Raw genomic sequence first — 26872 nt, 5'->3', positions numbered from 1 at the left:
GCAGTTACGGGAGTTACGGTGCTCACATACTCAGCAAAAGGCTTGCTGCTGCTGCTGCCTTTATTTGGCGAGGTGAAAATTGAGTAAAATTTCTCCATTTTCGCCATGTAAGTCCTTTAGCTGAATATCGGATACCGATTTGCGACGTGGTCCCATGTTAGCTTATGGGAGTAAAAATTGCGGCCGATGGGTGAAATATACGTGCCGCATTTATATGTGGCGCTGTATATTGTATACAAAACCGCATAAAAACCGGTGTCGCTGGAAAATCAGGCTTTTGCGGGCGACGCCGCATATGTGATAGAGCCCATGATTTGTTGCAGCATTTTTGGTGAAATGCTTGTGCAATGCCGCCCCCTGCACATTCGCGGCCGATCTTATCTAATCGGGATGATTGCGGCCTACCACCTCAGAGGTGGCGGATGAGTTAAGAAGCAGCGGTCTTAAGACTGCTGCTTCTTAACTCTTGTTTCCGGTGATCATCGGAGGTAGATTGCAGCATCCGCTGCTTGGTAAATCTACCCCATAGGGTCAATCATAATCCTTTAAATAAAAAAAAAAGCCTTTTTCTTTGCAAAATCAGTAGATATGTTTTTCTAAAGGATTGTGTTTGACCCCCAAGTTACACGCAAGCAATAAAATGCTATAACATATTACAGCACGAGTGAGCAACCTTGGCACCCCAGTTGTTTTGGAACTACATTTCCCATGATGCTCAGACAGCCTAAAGTTGTTGACCCCTTTATTACAGCAACTTCTTTTTACACAGTGATGATCTTTTAAGCAGCCAAGGGGTTAACAAAAGTAGTTCTTACATTTTAATGACAAGGGGTTAACAAAAGTAGTTTTTACATTTTAATGACTGTAACACAAATCTATTGTAGCTAATTTACAATAATTATGCATAGCCTGAATCTGCTACTCGTATTGCTTAAGCAGTTGCACATACCTCCATATGAAAATGGATCCAGTCCAAAAAGGAGGTAATACGAGTGTACACCCCGGGCTTATATCTCAGAGCACAGCCAATACCCCAGCTAGTGGTCCCCATTAGCTTCCAGACCTTTGTGTCTTCACACGCTAAAGGACCACCACTGTCCCCCTAGGAAAGTACAAAAAGCAAAGTAAACATAAAGCTGAATAAACAGTACTGATTCCCAACTAGTCTTAAAGACATGAACATTCCACCAAGCGTGTGTATAAAATGACAATAAATTATGTGTAGCTGTTTATAAGTTGTTAAAGACCTAGAGGAACTCATATATAAATGTATATATATATATATAAATATATATATATATATATATATACACACACACAATTTCTAACAAAATAATCAACATAGATTAAGGGCGTAGGTTCTAATTACGGGGTTTAAAAAGCCATCTATACATGTATGGGTCATTTTTAATTTAAATGGACAGACTACTCCAAAAATAGATAATCCCTTTATAACCCATTCCCCAGTTTTGCACAGCCAACACGGTTACAATAATATACTTTTTACCTTTGTGATTACCTAGGGGGTAGTTATCAACGTGTCTACTTTTCCTGCCTTCGCAGGCCCAATATGCCCGCCTAAGCTCGCCTCACATCACCGCCGCGGACCTGCAAAAATCCGCCTAAATTATCAAAAAAGCTGTCAAAAAGCCGCGCACCAAGTACGGGGCGATGAGCAGCGGACTGTGAGAGTTATCACTCATCCGATCTCGCTGCTCTTCGGCTTTTTTACAGCTTTTTTGCTAACCTGTCACTAAGCACCCACACTAACTACACTGTTCTACCCCCTATACCGACGCCCCCAGAGCCTCCCGCAACTAAATAAAGTTACTAACCCCTAAACCGCCACTCCTAGACCCCGCCACAACTCTTATAAATGTATTAACCCCTAAACCGTCGCTCCTAGATCCCGCCGCAACTCTTATAAATGTATTAACCCCTAAACCGCCGCTCCCGGACACCGCTGCCACCTACATTATACCTAGTAAGCCCTATCCTGCCCCCCCTATACCGTCGCCCTCTATAATAAAGTTATTAACCCCTATCCTGCTGATCCCGCACCTCGCTGCAACTAAATAGTTTAACCCCTAAACCGCCGCTCCCTGAACCCGCCGCAACCTATATTAAATTTATTAACCCCTATCCTGCCCCCCTACACCGTCGCCACCTATAATAAATTTATTAACCCCTATCCTGCCCCCCCTACACCGTCGCCACCTATAATAAATTTATTAACCCCTATCCTGCCCCCCACTACCCCGCCGCCACTGTAATAAATTTATTAGCCCCTAAACCTAAGTCTAACACTAACCCTAAATATTAATTAAATAAATCTAAATAATATTTCTATTATTAACTAAATTAATCCTATTTAAAACTAAATACTTACCTTTAAAATAAACCCTAATATAGCTACAATATAAATAATAATTATATTGTAGCTATATTAGGATTTATTTTTATTTTACAGGCAAATTTCAATTTATTTTAACTAGGTACAATAGCTATTAAATAGTTATTAACTATTTAATAGCTTACCTAGCTAAAATAAAGAGAAATTTACCTGTAAAATAAAAACTAACCTAAGTTACAATTACACCTAACACTACACTATACTTTAATAAATTATTCCTATTTAAAATTAAATACTTACCTGTAAAATAAACCCTAATATAGCTACAATGTAATTAATAATTACATTGTAGCTATTTTAGGAATTATATTTATTTTACAGGTAACTTTGTATTTATTTTAGCTAGTTAGAATAGTTATTAAATAGTTATTAACTATTTAATAACTACCTAGCTAAAAGAAATACAAAATTACCTGTAAAATAAATCCTAACCTAAGTTACAATTAAACCTAACACTACACTATCATTAAATTAATTAAATAAATTAACTACAAATAACTACAATTAAATACAATTACATAAACTAACTAAAGTACAAAAAATAAAAAAAGCTAAGATACAAAAAATAAAAAAAATAAGTTACAAACATTTTAAAAATATTACAACAATTTTAAACTACTTACACCTAATCTAAGCCCCCTAATAAAATAACAAACCCCCCAAAATAAAAAAAATTAATTAAAAAAGTTCAAAGCTCTTTTACCTTACCAGCCCTTAAAAGGACCTTTTGTGGGGCATGCCCCAAAGAAAACTGCTCTTTTGCCTGTAAAAGAAAAATACAACCCCCCCCAACATTAAAACCCACCACCCACATACCCCTAATCTAACCCAAACCCCCCTTAAAATAACCTAACACTAATCCCCTGAAGATCATCCTACCTTGAGTCGTCTTCACTCAGCCGAGCAGCGATGGAACCGAAGAGGAGACCCGGAGCGGAAGAAGTTATCCTCCAAGCGGCGCTGAAGAAATCTTCCATCCGATGAAGTGATCCTCCAAGCGGCGCTGAAGAAGTCTTCCATCCGGGCGATGTCATCTTCCAAGAGGCGCTGAAGAAGTCTTCTATCCAGGCGATGTCATCTTCCAAGCGGGGTCTTCAATCTTCATCCCGCCGACGCGGAACATCCTTCTTTACCGACGGACTACCGACGAATGAAGGCTCCTTTAAGGGACGTCATCCAAGATGGCGTCCCTTCAATTCCGATTGGCTGATTGGATTCTATCAGCCAATCGGAATTAAGGTAGGAAAAATCTGATTGGCTGATTGAATCAGCCAATCAGATTGAGCTCGCATGCTATTGGCTGATCCGATCAGCCAATAGAATGCGAGCTCAATCTGATTGGCTGATTGGATCAGCCAATCGGATTGAACTTCAATCTGATTGGCTGATTCAATCAGCCAATAAGATTTTTTCTACCTTAATTCCGATTGGCTGATAGAATCCTATCAGCCAATCGGAATTGAAGGGACGCCATCTTGGATGACGTCCCTTAAAGGAGCCTTCATTCGTCGGTAGTCCGTCGGTAAAGAAGGATGTTCCGCGTCGGCGGGATGAAGATTGAAGACCCCGCTTGGAAGATGACATCGCCCGTATAGAAGACTTCTTCAGCGCCTCTTGGAAGATGACATCGCCCAGATGGAAGACTTCTTCAGCGCCGCTTGGAGGATCACTTCATCGGATGGAAGATTTGTTCAGCGCCGCTTGGAGGATAACTTCTTCCGCTCCGGGTCTCCTCTTCGGTTCCATCGCTGCTCGGCTGAGTGAAGACGACTCAAGGTAGGATGATCTTCAGGGGATTAGTGTTAGGTTATTTTAAGGGGGTTTGGGTTAGATTAGGGGTATGTGGGTGGTGGGTTTTAATGTTGGGGGGGGTTGTATTTTTCTTTTACAGGCAAAAGAGCTGAATTCTTTGGGGCATGTCCCACAAAAGGTCCTTTTAATGGCTGGTAAGGTAAAAGAGCTTTGAACTTTTTAAATTTAGAATAGGGTAGGGCATTTTTTTATTTTGGGGGGGTTTGTTATTTTATTAGGGGGGTTAGATTAGGTGTAAGTAGCTTAAAATTGTTGTAATATTTTTAAAATGTTTGTAACTTATTTTTTTTATTTTTTGTATCTTAGCTTTTTTTATTTTTTGTACTTTAGTTAGTTTATGTAATTGTATTTAATTGTAGTTATTTGTAGTTAATTTATTTAATTAATTTAATGATAGTGTAGTGTTAGGTTTAATTGTAATTTAGGTTAGGATTTATTTTACAGGTAATTTTGTATTTCTTTTAGCTAGGTAGTTATTAAATAGTTAATAACTATTTAATAACTATTCTAACTAGCTAAAATAAATACAAAGTTACCTGTAAAATAAATATAATTCCTAAAATAGCTACAATGTAATTATTAATTACATTGTAGCTATCTTAGGGTTTATTTTAAAGGTAAGTATTTAGTTTTAAATAGGAATAATTTATTAAAGTATAGTGTAGTGTTAGGTGTAATTGTAACTTAGGTTAGTTTTTATTTTACAGGTTCATTTCTCTTTATTTTAGCTAGGTAGCTATTAAATAGTTAATAACTATTTAATAGCTATTGTACCTAGTTAAAATAAATTGAAATTTGCCTGTAAAATAAAAATAAATCCTAACATAGCTACAATATAATTATTATTTATATTGTAGCTATATTAGGGTTTATTTTAAAGGTAAGTATTTAGTTTTAAATAGGATTAATTTAGTTCATAATAGAAATATTATTTAGATTTATTTAATTAATATTTAGGGTTAGTGTTAGACTTAGGTTTAGGGGTTAATAAATTTATTACAGTGGCGGCGGTGTAGTGGGGGGCAGGATAGGGGTTAATAAATGTATTATAGGTGGCGACGGTGTAGGGGGGGCAGATTAGGGGTTAATACATTTAATATAGGTTGCGGCAGGGTCCGGGAGCGGCGGTTTAGGGGTTAAACTATTTATTTAGTTGCAACGAGGTACGGGATCGGCAGGATAGGGGTTAATAACTTTATTATAGAGGGCGGCGGTATGGGGGGGCAGGATAGGGGTTACTAGGTATAATGTAGGTGGCGGTGGGCTCCGGGAGCGGCGGTTTAGGGGTTAATACATTTATTATAGTTGCAGTGGGCTCCGGGAGCGGCGGTTTAGGGGGTAATAACTTTATTTAGTTGCGGCGGTGTAGGGGGGACAGATTAGTGGTGTTTAGACTCGGGGTACATGTTATGGTGTTAGGTGCAGACATTTCCCATAGGAATCAATGGGATGTCTGGCAGCAGCGAACATGAACTTTCGCTATGGTCAGACTCCAATTGATTCCTATGGGATCCGCCGCCTCCAGGGTGGCGGTTTGAAAACCAGGTACGCTGGGCCGTAAAAGTGCCGAGCGTACCTGCTAGTTTTTTGATAACTAGCAAAAGTAGTCAGATTGTGCCGCACTTGTGTGCGGAACATCTGGAGTGACGTAAGAATCGATCTGTGTCGGGCTGAGTCCGGTGGATCGAAGTTTACGTCACAAAATTCTACTTTTGCCGGTCTCTAGCCTTTGATAACTAAGGCGAATCAGCCTCGCCACAAATACGCTGCGGAATTCCAGCGTATTTGAGGTTGACGGCTTGATAACTAGGCCCCCTAGTATCTAAGCATCTTCTGACAGCCCCCTGATCACATGCATTTTTATTTATTATCTATTGACTTGCATTTTAGCCAAAATAGTGCTGTGTCCTGTACAACTCCACGGGAGAGAGCACAAAGTTTTCTATATGGCCCATGTGGATTAGCAGTCTCTTGTAAAAAGCTAATAAAAAAATCATATTATAAGAGGCTGTCTGTAGAAGCTTATCTTGTCTGTCCCTTTAATCATTACTTTGTAATGATCTCCACTAAATAAGCAATGGAGCATTTTAAAGGGACATGAAAGCATAAAAATGTCATTCATGATTCAGATAGAACACACAATTATAATTACCTTTTAAACTTACTTTTATTATCAAATATGCTTCATTCTCTTGTTATCTTTTGCTGAAGGAACAGCATTGCACTACTGACAGCTAGCTGAACATATCTAGTTAGCCAATTGCAAGAGACAAATGTGTGCAGGAAACCAATTAGCAGCTAGCTCCCACTAGTGTAGGATACGTGCAAATTCATTTTCAACAATGGATACCAAGAGAACAAAGCACATTTGAAAATAGTGATTTTAAAAGTCTCTTAAAAAGACATGCTCTACCTGATTCTTTCCTATCCCTTTAATTAGTTTTTCCTGATTTCTGTTTTTTATCATTTTTTTAAATGTCAGTTTTTCTATGTCAAATACTTTACTAAAGGGTATGTAGGGTTAGGTGATATAATCCTATATTATACAATTCACTTCATTTTCTTGCTTTGCGATTCTATAGGGTTATGTGAGCTCATATTTAAAACATCCTTAGATTTCTCGTTTTCTCTTGATTGTATTAATGCTCCTTTTTATTAGTCTGCACGCATCAGTTTTTTTTTGCCAAGAGAAAGACTAATTATCCAAAAATAAACCCATAGGGGCCGATTTATCATCGGTCTGTCCGACATGATCCACTTATAAGCAGTTCTTGTGAACTGCTTGTGCAATGCTGCCCCCTGCAGATTTGCATCCAATCGGCCGCTAGCAGGGGGTGTCAATAAGCCCGATCATATGAGATCGGGCGGATTGATGTCCGCAGCCTCAGAGCAGGTGGACCAAACTGCTGTTTCCGACGAGCCTGAAGGCTCGCGTGGAAACAGGGGCATCAGGGGCCGTTTGGTCCTTGATAAATTGTCCCCATAGAATCATGCCTGCTTTACTCGTGTGCATAACAAGCCATTTACATATGGAAGATGAGAAAAGAAATGTCTGAAAGAATTGCAAAAAAGTAACCTAAGGTAATATGTTCCTTAGTAATCTGAGAAGAATGATGGATTTCAAGAGAATCAGTTGAGAATTTTTTCTTATAAAAGGGAAGGTTATGTCATAAACTTTCATGGTACAGAGAACATTTTAAACAACTATCCAATTCAAGTTATTTTTAAATTAGCTTTGTTCTCTTGATAGTCTTATTTTGAAGAGCATACCTACATAGGCTAAGGAGCGGTAATACACTACTGGGAGCTAGCTGGTGATGTCTGCACATATATGCTTCTTATTATTGGTTCACCAGATGTGTTTAGCTAGCTCTCAGCAGAGCATGTCTGCTTCTCAGTCTACCTAGGTATGCTCTTAAAAAAAGGACACCAAGGGAATGTGGTTGTCCATGGAAGTAGTGTATACAAATAAGATTTAGATAATATATATATAGATATATAAGGCATGCTCTTACTATTTCCTCTCTGAAAGTTTAGATGCACTTGAGTCTGTCTAAATCTGCTTGAATGGTAAGTATGAAAAGTGTATTTAGAAAATATTAGCTTAAATATTCAACCATATTGCTGATGATAGGCAACATATTGGCCAAGTGTGAAGATTTCCAGAACAGGTTAACACCTTGTTTGCTGCACCACTTGCCTTATTTGGAATACCAATCTAGTCTTGTTATTTGGTTTAAAAGACTAGGGGGTCAATTTATCAAATGCCGGGCGGACATGATTCGTGGTAGCGAATCATGTCCGCTCAACCTCGCTAAATGCCGACAGCATACGCTATCGGCATTTAACATTGAACAAGCATTGCTAGTGAAATGCTTGTGCAATGCTGCCCCTAGCAGGGGCTGTCAATCCTTCTGATTGGATCCGAATGATTTCAATCCGCCACCTAAAAGGTTAAGGAGCAGTGGTAACAATGATGCTCCGAAGCAGCATTAATAGGTATGCCAATTAAAAAGGTACATAAGTGAATATAGAATTAACCAATTAAATTGTGGTTAATGGGCAAGCAACAAGAAGCACGCCTGTTGTGTTTTTATATGAGAAGAGTCATAACCATATACTGTATTGTGGTGCTTAGGTAAATAATTTGCAACTTTTATTTTAGCTTTCATAAAACACACAGCACAAACTTACTTAAAGTCTATGGGGACCAACTCCTATGTGGAACATTTACTTCAAAGAACATTAAACACTAAATTTAATTAGCATAATACTGAGGCTTTTCTCCGCCTCCTTCTAGTCATGGCTGCCGCCATATTGAAATCTAGCTTCCCCTGCATTATATGTGCAGCAACTCTCCTTCAGATACCTGCAAAGTACACTTGGTTCCAAACTGGCAGCACCCATATTTAGAGGGAAGTGCATGAAATGTATTTAGAGCTTGATTACAAGTGGCACACCCGTGCTAACTTGCGCACGTATTACAAGTTGAAAGTAAATGCGACCGCACAAGCACAATCTAAATTTGCACTCGTGGGGTTAACTGAAGACCTCATGTAAAGGGTTAGGGTTCAATAAAAAGTTGCACCACACACAACATTAATACAATAAAATAAAGTGTTACACTCATATATACAGTATCTAATAAAAAAATATTCATATAAATATTTTTTAAAAGTTGTAAAGGTTAAAAGGCATATATATATATATAATTTTATTTATATAGTTAAAAATAAATAGACTATTGCAATGTAAAATATTCATACCTACCTTCGGGTTAGCGTAGTTGGTCTAATGTGTGTTGAGTTATTTTTTTAAAAATGCTATGCTGTGTCTAAATCATGAATGTCTAATTATGACTTTACTGTCCCTTTAAGGAGTTAAATATGCTTCACATGCACATGCAGAGTAAAAGCTAACACTTAAAACAGAGATAGCGTTTAGTAGAACTGTTTTTGCTAATGCAAGTTGATTGCAAAAATGTTTATATGCAAAAGTGGAATTTGCTCGTTTAGGTTTATTCTTGTAAATTAAATAGCAGGTTGTGTTTCTTAAAACAAATTGCTTGAACATATGTTTCCTTGCTGGAGAACAGTGACAAATAATTTCATGCCCAAAAGACATTAATGGTGAATGCTGTAGAAAAGTTATTAAACTTTTCTAAAGGCTTGTGATCGACCCCTTTGTTTGCAGCTGATAGAAGGTAGCAGAAACAACCCTCTGAACTCCTTGATGACAAACTCATGAGTAAAAAAAAACATTTAATAAAAAAAGAACAATAGTGATTGTATAAACCAAATCCATATGTTCAAAAAAGAAACAGCCGGGTTGTCATAAAGATAGTACTTTTTTTTCCCTGTTTAAACTAAGGAATCTGCCCATCACTATATGGAAGTTTTTTTTTTAATATTTTTATGGAGTTTTTTTATATTTCATTCTTTATTTAACAACAATGGGTATGTTCATTTAGATATATAACAATATCCCCAATCTAGGGGAGAGTATAAATATACATGAAATAATATCGGAAAACAATTAAACATAACAATCCATCATCCCTTCATAACGACTCTGCAGTAGATTAAACAGTACTTGTTCGTATAAGAGAAAAAAGAAGAAGAGAATATATATAAAAAATTGATACATCATTCATATATCTCCATCGTTGCAGTTTTTCTTTTTATATATACACAACACCAACATATCCAGCATTTCCATCTCGGACGGACTGAACAAAAACAACAAAAACAACAAAACAAAAAAAAACAGAGAGAAGAAAAAATGAACAAAAAAAACCCCAATTCTCTCTCTCCCACCAGATGCCGACCAGCCCACGTTAATACCACCCTACTGGGAATATATTCCATAGGATTAAAGTTTCAAAATATTCTGTGTTATGGAATTGGCACGTGAGAGTAAATTGAATCGATAATGGATAAGACAAGATAATTTTTAACCACTTAGTAAAAAAGTCTTGGACCGATTTGTCATGTCTAGGGAATATATTAAATTGTTCAAAAAGAATGTGGGCATATATAGACTGTGAGAAAGCGGCTAGTGTAGGCATTACTTTATTTTTCCAATTTTTCAGAAGCAAACTATGTCCCAGCATTATAGCGTTGTTAATTAGTTTAGCATTGCCTATATTAGATTTTGTGACTATAAAAAAATATATAACTAGATTTAAAGGGACATAATACTCATATGCTAAATCACTTTAAAGTGATGCAGTATAATAGTAAAAAGCTGACCGGAAAATATCACCTGAGCATCTCTATGTAAAAAAGGAAGATATTTTACCTCACAATTTCCTCAGCTCTGCAGAGTAAGTTCTGTGTAAAAAGTTATACTCAGCTGCTGCCCAGCTGCAGGTAAAAAAAAACAAATCAAGAAATTAACTTCAGCCAATCAGCATCAACAGTGCTGAGGTCATGAACTCTTTTACTGTGATCTCATGAGATTTCCCTTAACTCTCATGAGCTTTCATAGTAAACTTCCTTAAACTGAATTGGGAAATAACATGAGAGGGCACAAGGCTCAATCCCTTAGCTGTCCCGGGACAGACATACTGATTTGCTGCTTAGAAGTCCTTTACAATGGGATGTGGCTACTGAGGAACTTTTGAGGTAAAATATCTTTCTTTTTTACATAGAGATGGTCAGGTGATATTTTCTAGTCAGCATTTTACAGCTATGCTGCATCACTTTCAAGTGTTTCAACATTTGGGTATCATGGCCCTTTAAGGTTTATTTTATGTACTAGGCTCCTATTGAGAAAGTATTCAATCTTTCTCCAGAATTGATTGACTTTTGGACAGAACCAGAAACAATGAAGGATATCTGCTGAAGATTGATTCCACTTAGGGCAGTTACTTGTAGCCCCTACATCCCAATTAGCCAATTTCCTCGGTGTAATATATACATTGTTAAGTCATTTTACATGTGACTCTTTCCAAGCAGAGGATATGGGTGTATGATTAACCCATTGCAATTTTGCTTTGATTATATCTAATGTTAGATCACTATAGTTTAATTTCCATTTATCCAACATATTATTTAAGCTTAGTTGACCTTGTTTAGCGAGCTAAATTTTATATAGTAAAGCTATGTTGTGATTACCTGCCCTATAGCGGGCAATATACTCACTGATTTAGTTCCGTTGGCCTATCTCCTGCATTGTGGAGCTAATTACTGTAATGTAATGCCTAATTTGAAGATAGGCATAAAAGTTTTTATTGGATAGGCCAAATTCTCTAGAGATATTTTTAAAGGATCTTATTTGGTTGGAGCTATCTAAAGCCTTAGATACATACAGGCTTGCAATGCAGCCCCCTGCAGATTCACGGCCAATCAGCCGCTAGCAGGTGGTGTCAATCAACCCGATCGTATTCGATCGGGTTAATTTCTGTCCGCCGCCTCAGAGCAGGCAGACAAGTTATGGAGCAGCGGTCTTTAGAAACAAGGGGCCTCAAGCTCCATACGGAGCTTGATAAAAATGCCCCTTTATATCTTTATTCAGAATAAAGAGGGGTAAATTCTGCATAATGTATATCAACTGAGGAAACAAGATCGTTTTGATTATCATTATTTTAGCCAAAAGAGAGATAGGAAAGGAGCTCCATCTTTGTAATTTAACATTAGCCTTAATGAAGAAGGGGGTAGTTAAATCTGTACCATTGATTCGGTCATTATGTAAACATATTCCTAGGTATTTAATATATGGAACTTCTTTAAATGGATGAAGTTTGTAGCTGTTTTTATTATTAGAGATCCACAATACTTCAGATTTGTTTAGGTTTATTTTGTACCCCGAGAAAGAGCTAAATAAATCAAAAATATGAATAGCTAAGGGTATATTCTGCTTAGTGTCTTTGAGAAATAAGAGTAGATCATCCGTGTATAGAGATAGTACTACCTTCTGTCCTCCTACCATAATGCCTTGTAGTTCTTCTCTTAGTAAAATAGCTATGGGTTCCATAGCGATGTAAAACAGGAGCGGGGAGAGTGGGCACCCCTGCCTAGTTCCTCTGTTTAATGTAAATTTAGCTGTTTGGCTGCCGTTCACTAGAATAGAAGAAGTGGGATGATCGTATAAGGATCTAATAAACTGAAAGAAATATCCTGAGAAGCCTAAGGTGTCTAATGAGGCATACAAGTTATCCCAGACAACTGAATCAAACGCCTTTTCAGCATCAATTGATAATAGTGCAAAATCATGTTTTACCTTTTCTCTAGTTTTGGAAAGTTTATTCCAAAAATAGTCTAATAGTAAAGTGACTCTACGCATGTTTTTAATTGAGGACCTTCCGTTCATAAATCCAGACTGATCTTAATGTATAATTCCCTCTAGAAAGAGTTTAAGTCTGTAAGCGAAAATAGAGGTAAGCAATTTATAATCTATGTTAAGTAGTGATATGGGTTTGTAAGACCCTATCTAAAGGATGTTTGTTCTTTTTCAGAATTAATGTAATGATTGAGGCTGAAAAATATTTGGACATTTTTTGATTATTAATGAAGTAAGCATTAAAGAGTTTGTTCAATGTGTCTACTATCTCTATATTTAATATTTTATAGAATTCCGAGGGGATTTAATCTAGACCGGGGGCTTTGTTTGCCTTTGCCTGTTCTATTGCTTCCAATACTTTTTCTCTATTAATAGGTGTATTTAAAGATTCTAAAAGATTATCTGAAATTTTAGGTGTATTACTTTTATTCCAGAAATAATTTTTATTATCCACGTAAATATAGTGATGTCGCGAATAGTTCGCCGGCGAATAGTTCCCGGCGAACATAGCTTGTTCGCGCTTGTCGCGGCGGGTGAACATATACGATGTTCGATTCGCCCCCTATTCCTCATCATTGAGTAAACTTTGACCCTGTATCTCACAGTCTGCAGACACATTTAAGCCAATCAGCAGCAGACCCTCCCAGCTCCTGGACAGCAGCCATTTTAGATTCATTCTGATCCTGCATTCTTAGTGAGAGGAGGGATAGTGTAGCTGCTGCTGATTTTATAGGGAAATTGATAGCTAGGCTAATGTATTCAGTGTCCACTACAGTCCTGAAGGACTCATCTGATCTCTGCTGTAAGGACAGCACCCCAAAAAGCCCTTTTTAGGGCTAGAACATCTTTTTTTTTTTTTTTTTTTTTCCTGTGTAATTTTGACTGGGAAACATCAGTCTGCTAGTGTAATCTAATTGCAGTTGCCTGCCTGCAGTGCCACCACTCATATCTGTTGTGTGCCAGGCCCACTTGCTAAGTGCCACCACTCATATCTGTTGTAACAGTAGTGTAAATTTTGTAAAAAAAAACTTTTTTGACTGTGAAACATCAGTCTGCTAGTGTAATCTAATTACAGTTGCCTGCCTGCCTGCCAGCATGTGTGCCAGGCCCACTTGCCAACTAGTGCCACCACTCATATCTGTCGTAACAGTAGTGTAAATTTAAAAAAAAAAATTTATTTGACTGTGAAACATCAGTCTGCTAGTGTAATCTAATTGCAGTTGCCAGCGTGTGTACCAGGCCCACTTACCAACTAGTGGCACCACTCATATCTGTTGTAACAGTAGTGTAAATTTTTTTAAAAAAAAACTTTTTTGACTGTGAAACATCAGTCTGCTAGTGTAATCTAATTGCAGTTGCCTGCCTGCCAGCGTGTGTGCCAGGCCCACTTGCCAACTAGTGCCACCACTCATATCTGTTGTAACAGTAGTGTAAATTTAAAAAAAAAAAAACTTTTTTGACTGTGAAACATGTCTGCTAGTGTAATCTAATAGCAGTTGCCTGCCTGCCAGCGTGTGTGCCTGGCACACTTGCCAACTAGTGCCACCACTCATATCTGTTGTAACAGTAGAGTAAATTTATAAAAAAAAAACTTTTTTGACTGTGAAACATCAGTCTGCTAGTGTAATCTAATAGCAGTTGCCTGCCTGCGTGTGTGCCAGGCCCACTTGCCAACTAGTGCCACCACTCATATCTGTTGTAACAGTAGTGTAAAAAAAAATTTAATTTTTTTTTTTTGACTGTGAAACATCAGTCTGCTAGTGTAATCTAATTGCAGTTGCCTGCCTGCCAGTGTGTGTGCCAGGCTCACTTGCTAAGTGCCACCACTCATATCTGTTGTAACAGTAGTGTAAATTTTGTAAAAAAATACTTTTTTGACTTTGAAACATCAGTCTGCTAGTGTAATCTAATAGCAGTTGCCTGCCTGCCTGCGTGTGTGCCAGGCCCACTTGCCAACTAGTGCCACCACTCATATCTGTTGTAACAGTAGTGTCAATTTTTTTTTTTTTTAATTTTGACTGTGAAACATCAGTCTGCTAGTGTAATCTAATTGCAGTTGCCTGCCTGCCTGCCAGTGTGTGTGCCAGGCCCACTTGCTAAGTGCCACCACTCACATCTGTTGTAACAGTAGTGTCAATTTTGTAAAAAAAAAAACTTTTTTGACTGTGAAACATCAGTCTGCTAGTGTAATCTAATAGCAGTTGCCTGCCTGCAGTGCCACCACTCATATCTGTTGTGTGCCAGGCCCACTTGCTAAGTGCCACCACTCATATCTGTTTTGACAGTAGTGTAAATTTTGTAAAAAAAAACTTTTTTGACTGTGAAACATCAGTCTGCTAGTGTAATCTAATTACAGTTGCCTGCCTGCCTGCCTGCCAGCATGTGTGCCAGGCCCACTTGCCAACTAGTGCCACCGCTCATATCTGTTGTAACAGTAGTGTAAATTTTAAAAAAAAAAATTATTTGACTGTGAAACATCAGTCTGCTAGTGTAATCTAATTGCAGTTGCCAGCGTGTGTACCAGGCCCACTTGCCAACTAGTGGCACCACTCATATCTGTTGTAACAGTAGTGTAAATTTAAAAAAAAAAAAACTTTTTTGACTGTGAAACATCAGTCTGCTAGTGTAATCTAATTGCAGTTGCCTGCCTGCCAGCGTGTGTGCCAGGCCCACTTGCCAACTAGTGCCACCACTCATATCTGTTGTAACAGTAGTGTAAATTTAAAAAAAAAAAAACTTTTTTGACTGTGAAACATGTCTGCTAGTGTAATCTAATAGCAGTTGCCTGCCTGCCAGCGTGTGTGCCTGGCACACTTGCCAACTAGTGCCACCACTCATATCTGTTGTAACAGTAGAGTAAATTTAAAAAAAAAAAAACTTTTTTGACTGTGAAACATCAGTCTGCTAGTGTAATCTAATAGCAGTTGCCTGCCTGCGTGTGTGCCAGGCCCACTTGCCAACTAGTGCCACCACTCATATCTGTTGTAACAGTAGTGTAAAAAAAAATTTAATTTTTTTTTTTGACTGTGAAACATCAGTCTGCTAGTGTAATCTAATTGCAGTTGCCTGCCTGCCAGTGTGTGTGCCAGGCTCACTTGCTAAGTGCCACCACTCATATCTGTTGTAACAGTAGTGTAAATTTTGTAAAAAAATACTTTCTTGACTTTGAAACATCAGTCTGCTAGTGTAATCTAATAGCAGTTGCCTGCCTGCCTGCGTGTGTGCCAGGCCCACTTGCCAACTAGTGCCACCACTCATATCTGTTGTAACAGTAGTGTCAATTTTTTTTTTTTTTTTAATTTTGACTGTGAAACATCAGTCTGCTAGTGTAATCTAATTGCAGTTGCCTGCCTGCCTGCCAGTGTGTGTGCCAGGCCCACTTGCTAAGTGCCACCACTCACATCTGTTGTAACAGTAGTGTCAATTTTGTAAAAAAAAAAACTTTTTTGACTGTGAAACATCAGTCTGCTAGTGTAATCTAATAGCAGTTGCCTGCCTGCAGTGCCACCACTCATATCTGTTGTGTGCCAGGCCCACTTGCTAAGTGCCACCACTCATATCTGTTGTAACAGTAGTGTAAATTTTGTAAAAAAAAACTTTTTTGACTGTGAAACATCAGTCTGCTAGTGTAATCTAATTACAGTTGCCTGCCTGCCTGCCTGCCAGCATGTGTGCCAGGCCCACTTGCCAACTAGTGCCACCACTCATATCTGTTGTAACAGTAGTGTAAATTTAAAAAAAAAATTATTTGACTGTGAAACATCAGTCTGCTAGTGTAATCTAATTGCAGTTGCCAGCGTGTGTACCAGGCCCACTTGCCAACTAGTGCCACCACTCATATCTGTTGTAACAGTAGTGTAAATTTTTTTTAAAAAAAACTTTTTTGACTGTGAAACATCAGTCTGCTAGTGTAATCTAATTGCAGTTGCCTGCCTGCCAGCGTGTGTGCCAGGCCCACTTGCCAACTAGTGCCACCACTCATATCTGTTGTAACAGTAGAGTAAATTTAAAAAAAAAAAACTTTTTTGACTGTGAAACATGTCTGCTAGTGTAATCTAATAGCAGTTGCCTGCCTGCGTGTGTGCCTGGCACACTTGCCAACTAGTGCCACCACTCATATCTGTTGTAACAGTAGAGTAAATTTAAAAAAAAAAAAACTTTTTTGACTGTGAAACATCAGTCTGCTAGTGTAATCTAATAGCAGTTGCCTGCCTGCGTGTGTGCCAGGCCCACTTGCCAACTAGTGCCACCACTCATATCTGTTGTAACAGTAGTGTAAAAAAAAATTTAAATTTTTTTTTTGACTGTGAAACATCAGTCTGCTAGTGTAATCTAATTGCAGTTGCCTGCCTGCCAGTGTGTGTGCCAGGCTCACTTGCTAAGTGCCACCACTCATATCTGTTGTAACAGTAGTGTAAATTTTGTAAAAAAATACTTTTTTGACTTTGAAACATCAGTCTGCTAGTGTAATCTAATAGCAGTTGCCTGCCTGCCTGCGTGTGTGCCAGGCCCACTTGCCAACTAGTGCCACCACTCATATTTGTTGTAACAGTAGTGTCAATTTTTTTTTTTTTTAATTTTGACTGTGAAACATCAGTCTGCTAGTGTAATCTAATTGCAGTTGCCTGCCTGCCAGTGTGTGTGCCAGGCCCACTTGCTAAGTGCCACCACTCACATCTGTTGTAACAGTAGTGTAAATTTTGTAAAAAAAAAAACTTTTTTGACTGTGAAACATCAGTCTGCTAGTGTAATCTAATAGCAGTTGCCTGCCTGCCAGCATGTGTGCCAGGCCTGTCACTGGTCTGTCACTGTGAAGCGGGCGTAACCCTTACACTACCTGAACGATACAACATCATACCTGATGTTTTAAAGCACGTTATTCCAAACAATTTAGGAATTTTAGGTGATTTATGCCCTTTATGGATTAAAAACAGACTCTGCATCAACTATGTAATTTTCCATGGGAGTTTTGCCATGGATCCCCCTCCGGCATGCCACAGTCCAGGTGTTAGTCCCCTTGAAACAACTTTTACATCACTTTTGTGGCCAGAAAGAGTCCCTGTGGGTTTTAAAATTTGCCTGCCTATTGAAGTTAATGGCGGTTCACCCGTTCGTGAACTTTTGCGGAAGTTCGCATTCGCTGTTCGCGAACGCAAAATTTTAGGTTCGCGACATCACTACGTAAATATCTTGAGAAGCATATATATTTTGAAAATATATATAGTGCCACCACTCATATCTGTTGTAACAGTAGTGTAAATTTAAAAAAAACAAAACTTTTTTGACTGTGAAACATCAGTCTGCTAGTGTAATCTAATTGCAGTTGCCAGCGTGTGTGCCAGGCCCACTTGCCAACTAGTGCCACCCCTCATATCTGTTGTAACAGTAGTGTAAATTTAAAAAAAAAAACTTTGACTGTGAAACATCAGTCTGCTAGTGTAATCTAATTGCAGTTGCCTGCCTGCCAGCGTCTGTGCCAGGCCCACTTGCTAAGTGCCACAACTCATATCTGTTGTAACAGTAGTGTAAATTTAAAAAAAAAAAACTTTTTTGACTGTGAAATATCAGTCTGCTAGTGTAATCTAATTGCAGTTGCCTGCCTGCCAGCGTGTGTGCCAGGCCCACTTGCCAACTAGTGCCACCACTCATATCTGTTGTAACAGTAGTGTAAATTTAAAAAAAATAACTTTTTTGACTGTGAAACATCAGTCTGCTAGTGTAATCTATTAGCAGTTGCCTGCCTGCCAGCGTGTGTGCCAGGCCCACTTGCCAACTAGTGCCACCACTTATATCTGTTGTAACAGTAGTGTAAATTTAAAAAAAAAAAAAACTTTTTTGACTGTGAAACATCAGTCTGCTAATGTAATCTAATAGCAGTTGCCTGCCTGCCTGCGTGTGTGCCAGACCCACTTGCCAACTAGTGCCACCACTCATATCTGTTGTAACAGTAGTGTAAAAAAAATTAAAAAAAAATTTTTTGACTGTGAAACATCAGTCTGCTAGTGTAATCTAATTGCAGTTGCCTGCCTGCCAGTGTGTGTGCCAGGCTCACTTGCTAAGTGCCACCACTCATATCTGTTGTAACAGTAGTGTAAATTTTGTAAAAAAATACTTTTTTGACTGTGAAACATCAGTCTGCTAGTGTAATCTAATAGCAGTTGCCTGCCTGCCTGCGTGTGTGCCAGACCCACTTGCCAACTAGTGCCACCACTCATATCTGTTGTAACAGTAGTGTAAATTTTTTTTTTTTTTTAATTTTGACTGTGAAACATCATTCTGCTAGTGTAATCTAATAGCAGTTGCCTGCGTGTGTGCCAGGCCCACTTGCCAACTAGTGCCACCACTCATATCTGTTGTAACAGTAGTGTAAATTTAAAAAAAAAAAAATTTGACTGTGAAACATCAGTCTGCTAGTGTAATCTAATTGCAGTTGCCTGCCTGCCAGTGTCTGTGCCAGGCCCACTTGCTAAGTGCCACCACTCATATCTGTTGTAACAGTAGTGTAAATTTTGTAAAAAAAAGCATGTTATTCCAAACAATTTAGGAATTTTAGGTGATTTATGCCCTTTATGGATTAAAAACAGACTCTGCATCAACTATGTAATTTTCCATGGGAGTTTTGCCATGGATCCCCCTCCGGCATGCCACAGTCCAGGTGTTAGTCCCCTTGAAACAACTTTTACATCACTTTTGTGGCCAGAAAGAGTCCCTGTGGGTTTTAAAATTCGCCTGCCTATTGAAGTCAATGGCGGTTCGCCCGTTCGTGAACGCAAAATTTTAGGTTCGCGACATCACTACGTAAATATCTTGAGAAGCATTTATATTTTGAAAATATTTAAGGAAGGAATACTTAATTTTTGTAAAATTTGTTAATCTGTTGTTCCCGCCTAGAATTCCTTCTATCGTATTATTTTTTTTCCTCGTTTTATCAATCTAGAAAGAAATTTTGGCGATTTACCAAAATGGCCTTTGTATAGCGCATTTGTCTTTAAATCATCCCAGATAGTTTTTTGTTTTATAAAAAAAAAAACTTTCTAATCTAGCTAACTTATATTTATCCCACATATCTTTGGATGGGCTATTCATATATTTCAGGAACGCATTATTAACTTGATTTGAAAATTTAATTTCCCGGGCTTTCAATTTTTTTTTCTTCTTAATTATATATGCTTTGATCTCTCCTCTCAAAGGGACATGAAACCCACATTTTTTCTTTCATGATTCAGATAAAGTATATAATTTTAAACACCTTTCTAATTTACTTCTATTATCTAATTTGTTTCATTCTTTAAAAATCATTTGTTGAAGGAGCAGCAATGCACTTCTGGTTTCTAAATGAACACATGGGTGAGCCAATGACAATGCAGCCACCAATCAGCAGCTAGAAGATAGGTTCTTTGCTCTTTTTGAGCTTGCCAAGATAAACCTTTCAGCAAAGGATAACAAGAGAAGGAAGCAAATTAAATAATAGAAGTAAATTGGAAAGTTGTTTAAAATCGTATTCTCTATCTGAACCATGAAAGAAAAATGTTGGGCTTCATGTCCCTTTAAGTACACTTTGGCCGCTTCCCAAAATATTTCAGGTTTTTCGATATAAGATTGATTCAGTCATTTGTAGTCTCTCCATTTCTGCAGTAGCCAATTACAGAATTCAACATTATTCACTAGAAATTTGGGAAAATAAAAATTAAAAGAAGTTTCTATTCTAGTCCTGATATTAAATAAAAATCGATCCTCGAGAGAGCACCTTAGGATTTAGAGTCACATGTAAAAGTTAAAGTATCTGGGAACTGCATGCGCCATATATCATGTAAATTCAGATTCTTACATAGTTGTGTAAATATTTTAGATTTTTGGTTAGAGAAGTGGGAGCTTTTTGGACTAAATTTATTTAGTGTTCCTGTAGGTATCAAGTTAAAATCACCAGCCAAAATTAAGTTTTGTCCAATATATTTGGATAACATACATATAAATTTAATCCAGAAATTCAGATATGTCTTATTAGGGTCATATATATTACAGATAATAATTGTGTTACCATTGACCTGTATTTCCAGAATTATCCATCTCTCTTCGGGATCGACTTCTCTTTTCACAATGTTATAAGATAAATTCTTATTAAATAAGAAGGCTACACCTTTTTTTCTCCTAGAACAGGGGTAGCAATCACCTCCCCAACCCACCAGCTTTTCAATTTGGCAGCTTCCTCAGCTTTCAGATGGGAATCATTGCCTGAGACAACGCCGTGATTGGAGGAAGCCGGATTCGTCATTGCTGATGTATGAAGTGACGAGTGGCAGGAGGGGGAATCGCTTCTCCGGCTTCAAGACTAAATGGAAAGTATTTTGAAAAACGGGTGAAATGTAAACTTTCATGAATGAAAGTGCCCCTGTTTTTAATAGTATTTTTAAAAACCGGGCACTCATTCTTGAAAGTTGACATTCACTTTAAGATTGATTTTCTTTTGATTGGGGAGGTGATGCCATCCACCTTCAAGGAGACGCATTTAATATTATCTTTCATCAAACCCAAACTTGTGTGCTAATGTGCACCATTCGGAGAGAGAGAAGAACATAAAAGAAAACAAGCAAAAAAAAGAAGAAAGCATAAAAACATTGCAACCGAAGTTTCTGAAATAGGTCCTACATAACGATAATTATAACTAATATCAACTTCATTACTACACCTCTGAAGTAGATTAAAGGGCCATGATACCCAAATGTTGAAGTATATGAAAGTGATGCAGCATAGCTGTAAAAAGCTGACTAGAAAACATCTCTATGAAAAAAAGAAATTATAGTTTACTTCAAAATGTCCTAAGTATTCAAACCCCATTGCAAAGGACTTTAAGCAGCAAATCAGTATGCCTGTCTTTGGACAGGCAAGGTAGTGAGCTTCGTGCACACTCATGTTATTTCCCTATTCAGTTTAAGGAAATTTACTATGAAATCTCATGAGACGTAAGTGAAATCTCATGAGATCACAGTAAAAGAGTTCATGACCTCAGCACTATTTTTTTTTTACCTGCAGCTGGGCAGCAGCTGAAGTATAACTTTTTACACAGAACTTACTCTGGTGAGCTGAGGAAATTGTGAGGTAAAATATCTTCTTTTTTACATAGAGATGCTCAGGTGATATTTTCCAGTCAGCTTTTTACAGTTATACTGCATCAGTTTCAAGTGAATTAGCATATGAGTATTATGTCCCTTTAAGTAAAAAAAAGTTTCTGTTTTAAAAAAAACCTCTTTGGCTTCCTCAACATTCCCTATATTAACAAAGCTTATGTTGTCTTCAATTACAATTTTCACTGGGTATAGAAGTTTAGCTTTAAAGCCGGCTTTGGTCAATTTTATGCAAAATGGGGCCATCTACTTGCTCTTAGAGGTAGTCTCACTGAAGTATTCCTGAAAAATTAGAATTCTAGATTCTCCCATAAAAAAATTCTCGAATTTCCTATATAGTCTAAGAATATTTATTTTATCCTGAAAATTTAAGAATCTGATCATTATTGGTCTAGATATGTTTTTCCCCGTGATATTACTTCTAATAGGGCCCATTACATGTGCTCTTTCGATAGCTATTGGAAGATTTGATTGATCCATACCCAAAGCATGGGGCAGTGTAAAAGCAGCAAAAGTGTAAAGTATCAATGAATTCTCCTGTTTCAGGGAGGCCTATGATTTTTAAATTATAGCACCTAGAGCGATCCTCTAGGTCATCAATTCTGGCATTAAGAGTCGATAGTGTCTTATCCTGCATGGTAGCTATCTGTGTCTGTTTAGTGTGAATCTCAGAGACCCTGTCCCCCACTGTTGGCAAATTGTTATATTTCTACAGATAAATTAGATATTTGGGATTTAAGTAGCTCAAACTGAGGGAGAAAGATATCAGACAGTTGATTAACTAAGGGTTGTAACTCTGATTTGGATGTCAATATTTCATTAGGGCTCTCGGTGTGGGTATCAGAAAGGCGATTATTCCTATCTTTTGGTTTAACTGGCATGGTTGGGGAATTGATTTCATTAATAGTGATAAATCTTTCCATGTGATATGCATCTGCGTCTCTATACAAGTGACATGTGGAAAAAAAAGGCTAAAAGAGCCACTTATAGAAAACATCTTATTAAGTCTTGAACGTCTGAGTGCTATATAAACATGACAAAGTAGAAAAAAACTTCAAAAAAATATTTTTTTTAAATATTTTTTGTGATTTCTTTTTTGTTGTGTGTTCCCTTTAAGTAACAATTGTATTCCCCTTAGTGATTAATTAGTTTTAATTCTCCAATCCTTTAGGGAGATAGTGAGGACCTGTTATTAGCTGTGCAGAAGCATAAAACTTTTTATGGCTTCTTCTAGACAGGATAAATAATATGAAAGCTTGCATAACTTGTGGTTTGTCTGGCTTTTAACCCCCACTGGGAACGTATAAAGCGCAGCTGATATTACTGGCCCCTGTCAAGGAGCGTCCGGTTACAGCACTTTCTCCGTTGTCAGTATCCATCAGGGATTGCAGTCACAGGTAGCGTGTGCTGGCTTTCTCTTGGTTTGATTACCAGCCTGGCAGATGCATCTAAAGGAAGACCCGGTAGGTATCTAGCAGACCCAAAGGACACTGAAGATATTTCCTTGCTTCCCTGAACGTGCCAAGCCCTATCAGTGTTACTTTTCTCACAGCTATCCCGCCGCTCTGCTAACGGAGGCTAGTTGAGACAGTTGCTGTAACTGCTATGGTCTCGATTGTGGCTCTTGCGAATGAGCCTTCTTCAGCTTTTGACGGCTTCCCGGCCCAACCACAAGACAGCATGGCCTGCGTCTTAGAGAGTGTTACCACCTCAACAACAGACAAGTGCCAGGGGAATGTTGGATCCAAGCTTCTGAGTACACGCTAAGCGTGGTGTGTATCGTCTAGCTCCACTGGAAGCCCCTACTATATATGTTTTTTGATTGTTGTAATAATTAATTTTTAACTTATATGTAGATTTCTGACAGCTACTATCTGCTGACTGGGTTGTGTGTGAAACCTGCAATCATACAGTTGACTAATTTTCTAAGTTAATCATCGCTCCCTCTGTGTAAGTACTTAGGGTCAGATTACAAGTGGAGCGCTAAATATCGCTCCACTGAGTAATACTAGCGCACGCTAATGTGCGCTGGTGTTACAGTTGACAGCAATGCAAACGCGAGCTCATGTTCGCATTGCTGGGAAGTATTGCGCTTACAAGAGCGCGCATCCATAGACCCCAATGGGAGCCTCGTTCTGATGCCATCAGAGATGACACAGAACCTTGTGCAGTGAAGGGGGTAAGTAGTGCAGCGATAACAGCATGTTGTAAATGTATATGACTATATACATATATATGTTTGTGTTAATATGTGTATATAAACAAATTAACACATAAATATATATGTATATCAGCATACACATACATATTACAGGGAACACACAGTTCCCATAGACCCAATGTAAAGGCACTTTGCAGTGCCGTTTTGTTTTCTAACACCCCACTCCCACCAACTTTACCCCCGAAATACTGCCTAATGCAGTTATGTTATTAAAAAATAAAAATGCTACCATTTTTATTTTTTAATAAGATACATACATTACACTGTTTTTTGCGGGCATTTGGGGCAGGGCACATTTATAAAATTAACCAGAGATCTGATCTCTGTTTAATTTTATAAACGCTAATTTCTACCTCAAGCTCGCGATAGCAATAACCAGCCACTTGTAATGGCTAGTTATTTATTGCGCACCCAAAAAACGGGAAAATTTGCAGTTTTCTGGCGCGCAATAAATTAGCACTCCACTTGTATTTTAGCCCTTACTTGGCAAAAAGGTTACATTTATATATTAGAGCCATCAATATTGCACTATTGTGTAGGGATGGGCGAATGTTTTGCAGGATTCGAAAAAGGAAACGATTGTTGAATTTCAAATATTTCTACAACATTCTAACATTTGTTTAAAGTAAGAGTAATTCTAATGCTCTCTTTAAATGTAATATTCAAATTATACAATATTCAAATTAAAACATTCGAATCAATATATTTGTATCTATTATTTATTATTTTACTAAATTCCCTACCACATGAACTATTGAACTTCTAAATATTTGTTACATTCGAAATTTCGAATGTGGATATTCAATCTAATTATGTTCAGTTAAAAATGAAAGTAACATTCAAAAATCAGAAATAACATTAATTTAATCAATTTAAAGGGGCATTCATCCATATCGACATTCGTTTGTCCAAACAAATCGTACTTTCAACACTTTCACCCATCCCTATTATTGCGTCTCCTTCATAAGTAACAGACTTGACTGCTGACTATGGCTATTTGTGGGCAACACAACTGCTATCTAAATGATTTTAGCTCTCCTGCATTGGAGTTGCACCAATCAGTACATACATTGTTGTTTGGTTTACTATATAGCACCATATTTACACATTTAATTTGGGTACTTTTGAAAATAAATACACCACATTTGACTTATCCTTTACTTTAATACCTAATTATCACATTTATTCTTACTAAATATTATAATATTCAAAACCTTTCAGATACCCAACTGGATTAATATTTTGACAATAAAATTTGTTTAGCTTTTTTCACTAATCCCAGTGAGAACTGCTATTTATGAAGTTTTGTTTGTGTAACCGTTGATCATGTACCCAGGCAGTTGGCTATTTACCTGAGATAAGACCGTGTTACTATAGGGATTCTGATTCTTTTTAAGCACTGCATTGAAATTGATCTGCATAACAACATAAGTAGTAAAGCAGTAATTTTGCTGTTCTGCTGTCTCGGAAAACTCCTTACATAGATCCCTTGATAAACGTATTTATTAAACCAGCTTCACATTCACAGCAATGATGTAGCTGGATAACATATCTGAATCATTTAAGGCCTTGTATGTCAACCTGTCGTACATGTACCCCTGGGGGGTACCAGGACATTAGCAAGAGGGTACCCAGTGGCTTATCCTTTCACTATGACTTTTTTTTAACCTAATACAGCTAATAGAAACATCTAATGTACTGTAGAACTCAGTGTTTCTTGTTCTACCCTCAAGCAACCCTCACATGCCAGATTGTATTTCCCTCCTTGGGCTGATCAGCTGCTCCCTGAGTATGGATGATTCATCAGTGTTCAGGTAGGGGATTAGAATCTGGTTGGTTAGTGACACTTAAAGTGATAGTAAAGTCAGCGTATCAACTATGCAGCATTCAATTTCATTCATCAGTGTAATTGTAATGTGTATAATTATGAGTGAATACCTTAACAAATGTTGAAAAATTTTGTGCCGTTCCTCCGCCCGGCTTTTTTCTGTCATTTATTTTTCTTTCTAATTAGAATAAACTGACGCGCATGTGCTAGATTCAACGGAGTCTTGCAGACACAAAGTATCCTATTTCTGGAATAAGATTTGCAGCTGCTACAATCTTATTCTGAAAATAGGATACTTCATGTCTGCAAGACCCAGTTGAATCTAGCGCCTGCGCATCACTTTATGCTAATTATAAAAAAGAGATGCAGTAAATCTTGATCACATGCGCTGTGCGATTAAGGGGCGTGTTGGGGTGTTCCAAAGGCACTGGCTGGCCCACATTGAAAACGGTGGAAGCTAAAACTTGCCTTAAAAAAAAATGAAAGAAAAAGGCCGGGCGGAGGAACGGCGCAAAAAAGTCAACATTTTTTAAGGTATTCACTCATAATTATAGGTAAAGTGATTATCACTGTGGAAAGGTATAAGTAACATAATATTAACGTGTGTGTTGTATGTACTTTCTCTATATTGATTCAGTGGCGCATTTATGTTTTGTGCTGCCCTAGGCACTCAAAATTCTGCTGCCCCCCCCCTCAAATGTTTTTGTTTTGTTTGTTTTTTCATAACAATTCAAAAGAAAATGGGCTAGCAAAACACTTGCATACAGGTGGGTTGAATTGCATGCATCTCATACCATTTTCTCCCTGAGAGAAGGGAGAGAAATGAAGGGGAGGGGATGGGGAGAAAAGGGAGGGAAAGAAAAGCAGGAAGGGAGCAGAGAGAGAGAGAGAGAGAGAGAAGAGAAAAGTGGTGAGGGAAAGAAAGAAGTGAAAGAAGGAAGCAAGGAAGGGAGTTTAGAGAAAGAAGGGAGGGAGGGAGGGAAAGAAGGGAGCGAGTCAAGGGAGGGAGTGAGTTGAGGGAGGAAGGGAGGGAGAAAGCGAAAGAAGGGAGAGAGGAAGGGAGGGAAAGAAGAATACACTTTGAAACAATCACTGCCCTTTACATGCAACAACATACAGTAATTACCAGTATTTAAGTAATTAAACTTTTTAAGTGTCTTTCCTATTTACTCAATGGATTCATGAATGCAGAG

The 26872-nt window shown here is 37.9% G+C and overlaps 1 protein-coding gene across 1 annotated transcript in view; it reads right to left on the bottom strand.

Moving 5' to 3' along the window:
• Window positions 1-931: 931 nt before the first annotated feature.
• TMPRSS3 (transmembrane serine protease 3) overlaps window positions 932-26872 on the bottom strand; it is a 269277-nt gene continuing 243336 nt past the window's right edge. Inside the window, exon 12 of the mRNA XM_053705154.1 lies at window positions 932-1102. Coding sequence (XP_053561129.1) covers window positions 932-1102 — 171 coding nt within the window. The remainder of the gene's footprint in view (window positions 1103-26872) is intronic.

Source organism: Bombina bombina, chromosome 3 (assembly GCF_027579735.1).
Source record: "Bombina bombina isolate aBomBom1 chromosome 3, aBomBom1.pri, whole genome shotgun sequence".
Lineage (NCBI taxonomy): Eukaryota > Metazoa > Chordata > Amphibia > Anura > Bombinatoridae > Bombina > Bombina bombina.
Note: the sequence above shows the minus strand (reverse complement) of the source record. Positions and strands in the feature narration are given on the sequence as shown.